At 42.4% G+C, this 12,856-nt stretch overlaps 1 protein-coding gene across 1 annotated transcript in view; it reads left to right on the plus strand.

Annotated features, from left to right (window-relative positions):
* Positions 1-12,622, plus strand: part of LOC127000494 (neuropeptide CCHamide-1-like) — a 61,522-nt gene extending 48,900 nt beyond the window's left edge. Inside the window, exons 2-3 of the mRNA XM_050864221.1 lie at positions 4,212-4,402; positions 11,482-12,622. Coding sequence (XP_050720178.1) covers positions 4,212-4,402; positions 11,482-11,598 — 308 coding nt within the window. The 3' untranslated portion in view covers positions 11,599-12,622. The remainder of the gene's footprint in view (positions 1-4,211; positions 4,403-11,481) is intronic.
* Positions 12,623-12,856: the final 234 nt, after the last annotated feature.

Here is a 12,856-nt window from a genome sequence, read left to right on the forward strand (position 1 = left end):
TATCTTCTTCCCTCCTCCTCCTCCTCCTCCTACCCTCCTCCCTCTCCCCTCCCTCCTAATCTTCCTTCTTTCCCTCCCTCCCAACCTCCATCCCTTCTACTCTCTCTCATCTACTTTATCTCTCTCTCTCTCTCTCTCTCTCTCTCTCTCTCTCTCTCTCTCTCTCTCTCTCTCTCTCTCTCTCTCTCTCTCTTCATATTTACTTTTTGTCTCCTCTCTTTTCCTCTTTTTCCTTTTTTCTCGTTCTATGTATTTCTTTATCTTGTTTTGGGTATTGAATCTATCTATCTATCTATCTATCTATCTATCTATCTATCTATATATGTGCCTTCCCCTCCTCCTCTTCGAGTTTCTCTTCCTCTTCCCTTTCCATTATTTTCTTGTAATTTTTTTCCCCTCTTTCCCTTCCTGTTTATTCATATTATTTTACATTTTACATTTATTTCTCCTCCTCCTCCTCCTCCTCCTCCTCCTCCTTCTCCTCCTCCTCCTCCTCTTCTCCCTTTTTCTTTTTTTTGCTATATTTTCTTCGCGTTTTCTTACTCTATCTTTTTTACTTTTACTTTTTCTTCCCTCCTCCTCCTCCTCCTCCTCCTCCTCCTCCTCCTTCTCCTCCTCCTCCTCTTCCTCTTCCTCCACCACCTCTTCCTTCTTCTCCTCCACTTCCTCGATCATTACTCTTATTCTTAATCTTATATCCTTTTTACTTTTACTTTCCTCCTCCTCCTCCTCCTCCTCCTCCTCCTCTTCCTCCTTCTCCTCCTCCTCCTCCTCCTCCTCGCGTGTTCAGTCTCCATCAGTATCTTCTAAGCAATCATTATCGCTCAACAACAACTAAACACTACTCTCTCTCTCTCTCTCTCTCTCTCTCTCTCTCTCTCTCTCAGGTGAGGTCATCAAGTGTTACCTGGTCACGCCACTTCCGCCTCTCTCTACACCTGGTCTCTAATTGCCCGGCCAGCACGCGTGTCATTACCTGGTGGAGGGCCACTACACACACACACACACACACACACACACACACACACACACACAGTACATAACAGTAGCTCAAAATCGTATCCTAGAATCGTTGAACATTCTCTCTCTCTCTCTCTCTCTCTCTCTCTCTCTCTCTCTCTCTCTCTCTCTCTCTCTCTCTCTCTCTCTCTCTCTCTCTCTCTCTCTCTCTCTCTCTCTCACACACACACACACACACACACACACAGTACAAAATAGAATCCCAAATATTACAAGCCAGAGTAGAGTCATTACATACACACACACACACACACACACACACACACACACACACACACACACACACACAGATGTTATCAGGACACGAGGCAGGCGACGATCTATGTAAAGTGAATAGAAGAGAAAGAGAAGGGGTAGAGAAGGGGAAGAAAGGGAAAGGGAAGGGAAGGAAACGATAAGGGAAGGAAGGATTAAAGGAAGAGGCAAAGAAAGGGGAAGAAGAAGAAGAGAAAGTAAAGGGAAAGGGAAAAGGGGGAGAGGGAAAACGAACAAGGAATAGGAAGGGAAAGAAGAGGAGAAAGAAAAGGAATAGCGAGAAGAGAAAAGGGAGAGGAAGGGAAGAGGAAGAGAAAGAGAGAACATAAGGGAAAGGAAGGTCGAAGGAAGAGAGGAAAGGAGAAAAGGAAGAAGGAGGAGAAGAGGAAGTAGAAAAGGAGGAAAAGAAGATTATTGGAAGAAAAACAAAAAAAGAAGAAAGAAAACGATAACAAAAACACGTACAAAAAGAATGGAAGCAAAACTCTCTCTCTCTCTCTCTCTCTCTCTCTCTCTCTCTCTCTCTCTCTCTCTCTCTCTCTCTCTCCTTACTTAACATTCACGAGTGTTATCCACGGCGCTAATTCGCTTTAAATGTTCGTTATAATAAACTAGAACGAATTGATGGTTGAGGGAATTCGTTAAAGAGAAGGGCGACGGACATAACACTGAGCAAGGTAATGAAGGGACGAATTTAAGAGGAATAGTAATGTGTGTGTGTGTGTGGGGGGGGGGCTGCATGTGTGTGTGTGTGTGGGGGGGGGGGGGTTGTGTGTGTGTGTGCGGGGGGGGGTTGTGTGTGTGTGTGTGGGGGGGGGGGTTGTGTGTGTGTGGGGGGGGTTGTGTGTGTGTGTGGGGGGGTTGTGTGTGTGTGTGTGTGTGTGTGAGAGAGAGAGAGAGAGAGAGAGAGAGAGAGAGAGAGAGAAGGAAGGAAGGAAGGAAGGAAATAAATAAAGAAAGAAAGAAAGAAAAAAGAAAAGAATTAAAGGAAAGAAAGGAAAAATGGAAAAAAAAGAAAAAAAAAAGAAATAAAGAGAAAAATGTTGTATCCCAAGACAGTTAAACAGATTGTCATAGATTGATTAATAGATAAAAAACTTGAGAAAGATAGATTGGATTGGCAAAAATAGATATACCGTAGATAGATAGATAGATTGATAAATAGATTGATAGGTAGATAGACTGATAAATAGATTGATAGGTAGATAGATTGTAAGAAACAGAGATAGATATATAAGCTAAAAAAGCAGATTAATAGATAGATAAAGAAAGAAAAACATGACAATAGTAGTAGTAGTAGTAGTAGTAGTAGTAGTAGTAGTAGTAGTAGTAGTAGAAAAATATCAACAACAATAATAATACGAAATAATAATGAAAATAATAATAATAACAATAATAATAATAATAACAGTAATACTACTACTACTACTACTACTACTAATAATAATAATAATAATAATAATAATAATAATAATAATAATAATAATCAGCCTCAGGTTACGTATGTAAATTTCACACATCGCCTCGAAAAAATAAATAAATTAATAAATAAATAAATAAATAAAAAACTTTGGTCGTTCAGTTCAATGGTCTCCATAATTAACAATAAGCTAATCCAACACCCTCAAACTTTGGATCAGAAACGGAACTTCTCTACAGCCCTTAATATATACATACGTACATACATACATACATACATACATACATACACACATACATAAACTTTTGATTGAATACCGAAGCCACTCAATGATGTAGGTGACGAAACACACACACACACACACACACACACACACACACAATAAAAATAATAGTAATAGTAATAATAATAATAATAATAATAATAATAATAATAATAATAATAATAATAATGATAATAATACCCGTAATAATACGTCCCAATAATCCTTTCACAGTAAGTCTGGGCATTTGCATCCGTAATTGAGGCTACAAAACTGTTTATTGAAAGCCACGTCGACAGCAATTACTAACTACTACTACTACTACTACTACAACCATCATCACCAGCACCACCCTTACTACCACCACTACTACTACTACTACTACTACTGCTACTACTACAACTACCACTACTACTACTACTACTACATCGTTTCCCCCCACGCACACAAAAAAAGAACCAGAAGTTGACTATGCATATACCTATCTGTGTGTGTGTGTGTGTGTGTGTGTGTGTGTGTGTGTGTGTGTGTGTGTGTGTGTGTGTGTAATCAGACCGTCATGTAGGCTTGTTGTAGGGCCGTAAAGATCTTGTCGATACCTATTTTCGTTGTATTCATTGTCTTGCTACATGCGTTTCCTATCATCTCCTTCCTTTGTATCTTCATATTGTTTGTATTTCTGTAGTAGTGGTGGTGGTAGTGGTGGAGGTAGAAGTAGTAGTAGTAGTAGTAGTAGAAGTACAAGTAGTAACAAACGCACACAATATACCTTCAGAAGCTACCTTTTTCTTAAATGGTTTGTCTTTTTATTCTTCCTCCTCCTCCTCTTCCTCCTTCTCCTCATTGTTGTTATTGTATTTTCTGTTCCTCTTCTTTTATCACTATATAGAATAATTTGTTTAATCTTTTCTTCTTCCTTCTCTTCTAATTTTCATCTTCAATTCATCTACTTCACCTAAAGCAGTCTTTTCTTCTTCCTCCTCATCTTATTTTCTTGACTTTCTTTTCCTCCTCTTCCATTATCACACAGAATACTTTGCTAAATACCCCCACACAACCTCCCTTCAGTGGCTCCCTTCCCGTGTGTTCCAGGAATCTTAGCAGTTATGTCATTCCTCATCTTAATTTCTCATCTTCTGTTTCAAGGGCCAGTGCGACGGAGATGAGCACCGAGGTCACGCGCAGCTATAGTGTATGCCCTCATCTTTGCCTTTATCATCCTCCCTTCAGCGGTTCCCTTCCCTTATGTTCCAGGCAAGTGCTCGCAGTTCGGCCACTCCTGCTTCGGCGCGCACGGCAAGCGGGCCGACGAGCAGTACGGCGCCCTGGAGCCTGTGGAGGACCTCTACCCCTCCGCCACCCAGCTAAGGGACGCCGAGGAGCAACTAGCCATGGAGGATGTCGCCATGGCCAACCCCCGCACCATGGCCGGCGTCAGGAACCTGGTGAGTGGGCTGACGACGAGATGTTGGGGCGGTGACTGAAGGCGATGTTGTGATGTTCTTGTGATTTCTCGTCTTCTTCGGTTATCATAGGGAATATTTTTGGTCTATTCTTCTTCTTCTTCTTCTTCTTCTTCTTCTTCTTCTTCTTCTTCTATTTCTTCTTCTTCTTCTATTTCTTCTTCTTCTTCTATTTCTTCTTCTTCTTCTACCATTTCCTTTTCCTTTTTTAATTCTTCATATTCTTGTTCCTGTTATTCTTTCATCATCGCACTGAACACTTATTTTTCTTCTTCTTTTTCTTCTTCTTCTTCTTCTTCTACCCGTTTATTTTCCTTTTTTTAATTCTTCATATTCTTGTTCCTGATATTCTTTCATCATCGCACTAAACACTTATTTTCTTCTTTTTCCTCCGCCTCTATTTTTTTATTTATCCTCTGTCTCTCTTCTTCTTCCATTATCGTTCCTCCTCCTCCTCCTCTTCCTCTTCTTTGGTCTTCGTCTTCCTATTATTATCTTTTTTCTTCTTCTTCCTTTTCTTTCTTAGCATTCATCTTCCGCAATGAGCGTTAGCAATAAAACTCACCATAATATTTTCTCGTAGTTTTGTGTCTTCTATTTTCTTTTTTATCCTTTTCTTTTCTTCCTTGTTTTTATCATTCATATTTTCTTCATTATTTTCGTTTTTTTTTTATTCCGTACAAGTCAGTTTCATCATTATCCTCTCTCTCTCTCTCTCTCTCTCTCTCTCTCTCTCTCTCTCTCTCTCTCTCTCTCTCTCACACACACACACACACACCTACTGATCATCCATTATAAATACCTTCGCATGTACCCTTTTAAATTATGGATGACACCCAATGATTAAGAAGTAATGGATGACACACACACACACACACACACACACACACACACACACACACACACACACACACACACACACACACACACACACACACACACACACACACACACACATGTATTCCCAGATATCATACGTATGCATAATCTATTTTTACCCGGGTTATGTAATTTTAGTAGAGGTGGTAGTAATAGTAGTAGAAGTAGTAGTGGTGGTGGTGGTGGTAGTAGTAGTAGTAGTAGTAGTAGTTGTAGTTGTAGTAGTAGTAGTAGTAGTAGTAGTAGTAGTAGTAGTAGTAGTAGTAGTAGTAGTAGTAGTAGTAGTAGTAGTAGTAGTAATAGTAGTAGTAATAGTAGTAGTAGTAGTAGTAATAGTAGTAGTAGTAGTAGTAGTAGTAGTAGTAGTAGTAGTAGTAGTAGTATAGTCCGTTTCATTCCGTCTGTCCACCAACAAAGCGGGAATTTTAATGGCTGTGGCACCTGAGCATTTCTAGTTCGTGAATACGTGAAAATCAACTGTTGTGATAGACATTCAATCTTGTTTTTCAATACTATATTTGAATATTTATGTGTGCAAAAGACAATTCAGTCATTTGCATCGATAATCTAACATACAAGCACAGGAAAAGACAAACTTATATCAAATAATATAGTCGCATCATGCTCGAAAGATCCATGTTTTTTTTTTTTTAATTCATTGACTGATAGCTCATTTCAGGTATATTAAAAGACATCTGGCTCTTCAAACGCATGTAAAGGGTATCTTAATAATTTACTGCATACAAATAATGATTATTAATCGAAATAACATGAAATAGTAAATAATAACTGTTGAATGCGAGGCTAGGCTATTTAGAATATTAGGCTACCGATGCTGTTTACATGCAACACATCAAAATTCCTTATGAATAAACACTTGCAGAGTTGGATGTCACTTTATGTACCTGAATGAGATGAAATATGGGTATCTGAAAGGCCAGGAATCGTTCGAGTATGATCAGACTATACTGCTTGATATACAAATTGTTCTTTCGTGTACTTATATGGTATATAGATTATCGATACAAATCGGTACGTTTGCGGTCCATATAAAAAGATTAAAGTATTTTTTGTATACACGAACATTCAAATATATCACTGAAAATATAAAGTTGATCTTCACGCAATCACGAACTAACAATGCGTAGGTGCCACATCTACGTTCGCGAGTGGACAGACGGAATGAAACGGACACAGACAGACAGACAGACAGACCCACCCACCCACACACCCACACCCACACCCACACACACACTCAAACCTCCCATCCTGCGCATTAATCTATTTAAACGCACTAATGGAATCAAGGGGGAAGAAAATAGAAAACATAATAAATAATAAAGACCAACAGAAAATAGAAACAGAGTGAAGAGTAAAAGACTAACACCTCACCGTTACGAAATACACGATAAAATATTCCTGCAGTGATGGCGGACAATTTATTTACGGGCGCTTAACATACAGGTACACAATGGGGCACTAATTTATGCCTTGCACCTTTGTCGTTGGCGCAGTTATCTGTATACCATTTTTCTTACGGCCAGGGACACAGACACGAAGGCTAAACAAACACACATAACCGGGGCGCGATTAACATAGGTACAGAAGGGAGACTAATCACTCCCATGCACCTTTGTAATCAGCGTAGTGGTCTGTGTACTCTTACGACATGGGGAGGCAGCGGCTGAGTGGTCAGCGTGCGGGCGAGGCGTTCAAGAAGACGTAGGTTCGCGTCCCGCCCGCCGCGACAAACAAGCTGGCAATTTTTCAGTCACCGCGAGTGGCCTAAGACTACCCACATGCTGTCCTGAAGACCACCTATCAACTCTATATTATCTCTAAAAGAGGATCAAAGATGAGCTCCGAGGGGCAGCATGAGCCAAGCAAGATGGCGCCACTATAAACATTTTCCTACGCCACAACAGGCTGGGGCCGACCACCAGGCCCCACCGAGAAAGCCTGCCCCAGCCATAGGCGGAACATGAAATAAAAAAAGGGCAGACGGAAACTAAGGCCAAAGAAAAAAAGATACATGAATAACCTCCAAGCAAATAACGCATAGCACCTTGCACACACACACACACACACACACACACACACACACACACACACACACACACACACACACATGTAACTAGATTCGGTAAGGAAAAGAGAGACGCCAGATGTAAATTGCTTTCGGGCTTGTGTGTGTGTGTGTGTGTGTGTGTGTGTGTGTGTGTGTGTGCTATGCCCTTGAGCTGCCTCGCTTGTGTGTAAATAAATATATATAACGCATTCATTAACGTATCCTGGAAGTGGTGTTTCTTTCACCTGGGCGCGGCGGGAGAGGCAAGGCGGCTCCGGAGGGGGAAAGAAAATCACTGAAAGGGAAACGAGTAAAACGAAACCAAGTAAAAGGAAAAGGCGATGATCGGGTTTGAGGGTCAGAGTGTATTTATTATGAAGCCGAGTGTAAATGTGTATGTTCTCTCTCTCTCTCTCTCTCTCTCTCTCTCTCTCTCTCTCTCTCTCTCTCTCTCTCTCTCTCTCTCTCTCTCTCTCTCTCTCTCTCTCTCTCTCTCTCTCTCTCTCAATTACCTAGGCAAGACTTTCTAGTTTGGTTCAGCGGGTTTGTATTGCCTATCTTTCTTCATCTCTCTCTCTCTCTCTCTCTCTCTCTCTCTCTCTCTCTCTCTCTCTCTCTCTCTCTCTCTCTCTCTCTCTCTCTCTCTCTCTCTCTCGCACGTGTCTCCTGTAATTCTGGGTAACTAAGCAATTCCTCACTTACGTAGATCCTCTCTCTCTCTCTCTCTCTCTCTCTCTCTCTCTCTCTCTCTCTCTCTCTCTCTCTCTCTCTATCTATCTATCTATCTATCTATCTTTATTCCTTTCTAATATCTGTTTTCATATATTGATGTACGTTATTTATTACTTTTCCTTGTCCCTCCCTCTCTCTCCCCTTACCCCCCCCTCTCTCTCTCTCTCTCTCCCATCTGTCCCTCTCCACATCCCTTTTCTTCCCTCCTTCCTTCTATTTCCCCCTTTCTCTCTCCCTTCCCTCCCTCTTTCTCTCTTTCTTCCTGTTCTTCCTCCTCATTTTCCCCTCTTCTTTCCTCTCTTTTCCTCCCCTTCCCCCCATTTCTATCTCATTCTACCCTCTCTTCTTACCCCCCCCCCTTTCTCTCTTCCTTCCTTCCTTCTTTCTCTCTTTCTTCCTCTTTTTCCTCCTCCCTCTCCCCTTTCCTTTCCTCTTTTTCCCTCCCCTCCTCCCATTTCTATCTCACTCTACCCTCTCTTCTTACCCCCCCTCCTTTCTCTTTCCCCCTTTCTCTTCCTCCTCTCCCCTCCTGCTCTTTCCCTCCCTCCCTCCCCTTACACCCCCCCCTCTCTCCCTCTCCACACCCCAATTCTTCCCTCCTTCCTTTTCTTTCCCCCTTTCTCTCTCCCCTCCTTCCCTCTTCCCCCCTTTCTTCCTCTTCTTCTTCCTCCATCTCCCCTCCTCTTTCCTCTCTTTCCCTCCCCTTCCCTCTCTTCTTACCCCCCCACCCCCTTCTCTTCCTCCCTTCCTGCTTCCCTCCCCTCCTTCTCTCTCCCTCCCTCTCGTATTAGCACATAAAGCAGAGCGGAGTGACGCGTCGCGGAGCTAACACCCAAATTAACCACTTAACAAGGAGAAAGAGGACAGCTAGGAGCCTCTAATTTCCTCTCTTGCTACTTAACCTTCGCTACCGACACACACACACACACACACACACACACACACGCGGAGGGAGGGGGAGAGGGATGAAGGGAAAGACAGGTAGAGGAGGAGGAGGAGAGAGGGACAAGTGGAGGAGGAGTAGGAGGAGAACACATATAAGGGCAATTTGAGGAAGACACGACCATGTGCCGAGGAGGAAAAGAAGAAATACAGGAAGATAAAGGAGGAGGAGGAGGAGGAGGAGGAGGTTGTGGTGTTGTTGGTGGAGGTGGAAGAAAAACTGTAAACACGGAAGAGTAGGCAACAGGAAGCTTGACTGACTAATTGACTGACTGACTGACTGACTGACTGGCTGAACAACCGACTTATTTTCTTCTCTCTCTCTCTCTCTCTCTCTCTCTCTCTCTCTCTCTCTCTCTCTCTCTCTCTCTCTCTCTCTCTCTCTCTCTCTAACAGCATATCTATCTATATCTATCTATCCATGCGTAGTTATATATCTCAAACGCTCTCTCTATATCTTTTCCTCCTTCCCTCTCCTCTCTTCTCTCTCTCTCTCTCTCTCTCTCTCTCTCTCTCTCTCTCTCTCTCTCTCTCTCTCTCTCTCTCTCCTCTACCCCGGCCTCTGCTCTTTAAGGAGTCGCCGCCCAGGGCACAAACTAATTGAACGTTTCATAATATTCAAAAGCGAAGTCTGCCCTAACAATAAAACAGTTCTCTCCCCTTCTCTCTCTCTCTCTCTCTCTCTCTCTCTCTCTCTCTCTCTCTCTCTCTCTCTCTCTCTCTCTCTCTCTCTCTCTCTCTCATCTAATATATATATATATATCAATTTTCATTTCTATATTTTTTTTATTTATATTATATTTTTGTATGTGTTAGATAGATAGATAGATAGATAGATAGATAGAGAGGGAGAGAGAGAAAAGGGGGGATAGATTTGGGAAGAAAAGTAAGGAATATAAGGACAAAACGACACACACACACACACACACACACACACACACACACAGATATGAAAAGTTAAATATTGAATGAAATGAAAGAATATTTTTTTCATAGACTGGTGTGTGTCTGTGAGTGTGTGTGTGTGTGTGTGTGTGTGTGTGTGTTCATTGGCTTACATTTAACCCCATAACACAACATTCTTTCCCTCTCTCTATCTTCTTTTCCTAATTTCCTTTCTTTTCTGTTTCCTCCAATCCTATTTTTATCTCCATTTTCCGTCTTTCCTCCACCTTATCACCTTTTCTCTTTTTCCCTCCTCCTTTTTCTATAATCTTATCTCCCTGATCTTCTTTTCCTTTTCTCTTATCTCATTTTTCTCTCCCACCTTTCTATTCCTTTCTTTTTAGCCTATCTCCAATTCTCATTATCCATTTCACAATTTTGTTTTTCCCTCTTTTTTCTGCTTTTCTTCCTCACTTTTCCTCTTCTTCATCTATTTCCCCAACCTTCTCTTCCTCTTCTTCCTCCTATTCTTCCTCCTCCTAACGTTCGTCCTTCCCACACTACCCCGTCAGCAAACGTTTACAAACCATTTAACTTCGGCGCCAGAAACGTTTCCCTGAGTCACGCTTTATAATGCAATGCCACGCTCAGTCTCTCAGCCACTCGCCGCCGCTAACGAGGCCTCGCCATGTTTTCTTAATCCCATTCATTAGTGTTACTTATGCATGCTGCTAAAGTGATTGGGGGGGAGGGGGGGACTCTGTCGCTGCGTGTGTAATTCACCACGGCGTGATCACGAGTTGGACTCGTCATCACCAGCAAGTAGCTACCCTCCCTATTAAAGCAAGACTCAATAGTCGATCTCTGGGTACTGGCAGGACCTTCGCACACCGCACACCCCATCCTTTTTGCTCAAGGGGGGACAGTAACCACTCCTTGTTAGCGGAAAAATCTCGGCCTGAGCGGGGCTCGAACCTCCGCCTGTCAGGCCGTGAAGCCTGGCAGCGCAGAGCTTTACCACTGAGCTACCGGAGCGGTATGTGCGGGAAGGGAAGAAGAGGTAGGGTGAGGAAGGGAAGGGAAAGGACGTGCAGACAAACTGACATTTGATACCTATGTTTAATGCAATGTGTGTGTTGTTAGTGTGTGGGAAGGGAAGGGAAGGGAAAGGAAGGGAAGGGAAGGGAAGGGATGGGAAGGGAAGGGGGAAATGAAGGAAAAGGACAAGATAATTCCTACATCTCTTTCATTCATTTATTAATTCATTCACGCACTCACACACTCACTCACACCGTACTTATCTTTTCCATTTTTTCCTTTTTTTGTTTGTTTGTTTTCCATTCTTTTGTTTGTTTTTGTTTGCTTGTTGATGTATGTGATATATCTATATGCTCTCTATCTCTCTCTATATCTCTATCTGTCTATCTACTTATCACTCAACCTATCTGTCTATCTATCTGTATGCATTTATCTACATGTATTTAATTATCCATCTCTATTAATCTACCTGCTTATCTTTCTCTCCCAGTATAACCCTTCCCTCTCCTCCCCCCAGATGGACATGATCGGCCAGCTGATGCGCCAGCGGGCCGCGGCCCAGCAGCAGCAGCAGCAGCAGCAGCAGCGTCCGTCCCCCGTGCAGCTGGGCCCCAACGACGCCTACCTCCACTAACGGGGCGGCCAGGGACGTAGCGAGCCGAAGGAACAACATTGAACGCTGCCGCCAAACTATGTATAAGAAACACTACGATAGGGATACTAACACCGCCGATAACACAAGGGGAAGCCACTTAAAGCAACACTAGAACATTGCCGCGCTTGTGTTACAGGAATGAGCCGTTGAACTATATATAACAAACAATATTAGAGAGATATCAAACACCGTCTATACCAACACTAGGGGAATGTCACTTTGAGCAAAACTAGAACATTGTGTTGCAGGAATGAGCCGCCAAACCATGTATAAGAAACACTACTATAGATATTAAACACTGAGGGAAAGCTACTTTTGCTACAGGAATGAGCCGTCAAACTCTATTTATAAGAAACAATACTACAGCTTATGTAACACAGCCATACCAACACTGAAGGAAAGCCACTTGAAGCAACACTAGAACATTGCCGCCAAACTAAACACAAGAAACACTAAGATAACAACACTGTAGGAAAAGTCACGTACGTTACAGGACTGGGCCGTCAAAATTACGAATAAAAACACCCCTATATAGAAATGACGCCACTTTTACCAACACGAACGGAAGCCACTTGAACGATCTTTCATTTTTACGGGACCAGCAGAATTTGGCGGGCTTTACGTTTTTTTTTTTTTCGGTTTTTTTTTCCCTTAAGGAGCTTCGGCCACAGTACAGGAAGCAGCTCAAGCGCAAAATTAGACACAAAAAAGCCCGCTAGCAATACATAAAAGCAAAAACGCCTCTAGCTACTTCTGTTACTAGGGAGGGAGGGAAAGGAAAGGGAGAGAAAGGGAGATAAAGAAGGAACGATGGAGGAAAAGCAAGGAGAAGGAAGAAAGAGGGAGGTAAAGAAAGAACGACGGAAGAAAGTAGAAGGAAAAGAAAGGAAGGAAAACAAGGGATAAGGAAACATAGAGGGAAAAGGAATAAAGAAAGAAGGAACAGTGGAAGAAAGGAGAAAAGGGGAAGAAGGAAGAGAGGGATAGAATAACATAAAAACAACAGGAATACTAAATGTGACAATACAGGGAAGGAAGGAAGAAAGGACGGAAGGAAAGAAGGAAGGAAGGAAGGAAGGAGGCAAAACACTATTGATAGGAAGATTGAACGTTGCTTAGAGTCAAATAGGAAGGGAAGGAAGGAAGGAAAGGAGGCAAAACACTATTAATAGGAAGATTGAACGTTGCTTAGAGTCAAATAGGAAGGGAGGGAAGGAAGGAAAGGAGGCAAAACATT

The sequence above is a fragment of the Eriocheir sinensis genome, chromosome 19, assembly GCF_024679095.1.
Source record: "Eriocheir sinensis breed Jianghai 21 chromosome 19, ASM2467909v1, whole genome shotgun sequence".
Taxonomy (NCBI): domain Eukaryota; kingdom Metazoa; phylum Arthropoda; class Malacostraca; order Decapoda; family Varunidae; genus Eriocheir; species Eriocheir sinensis.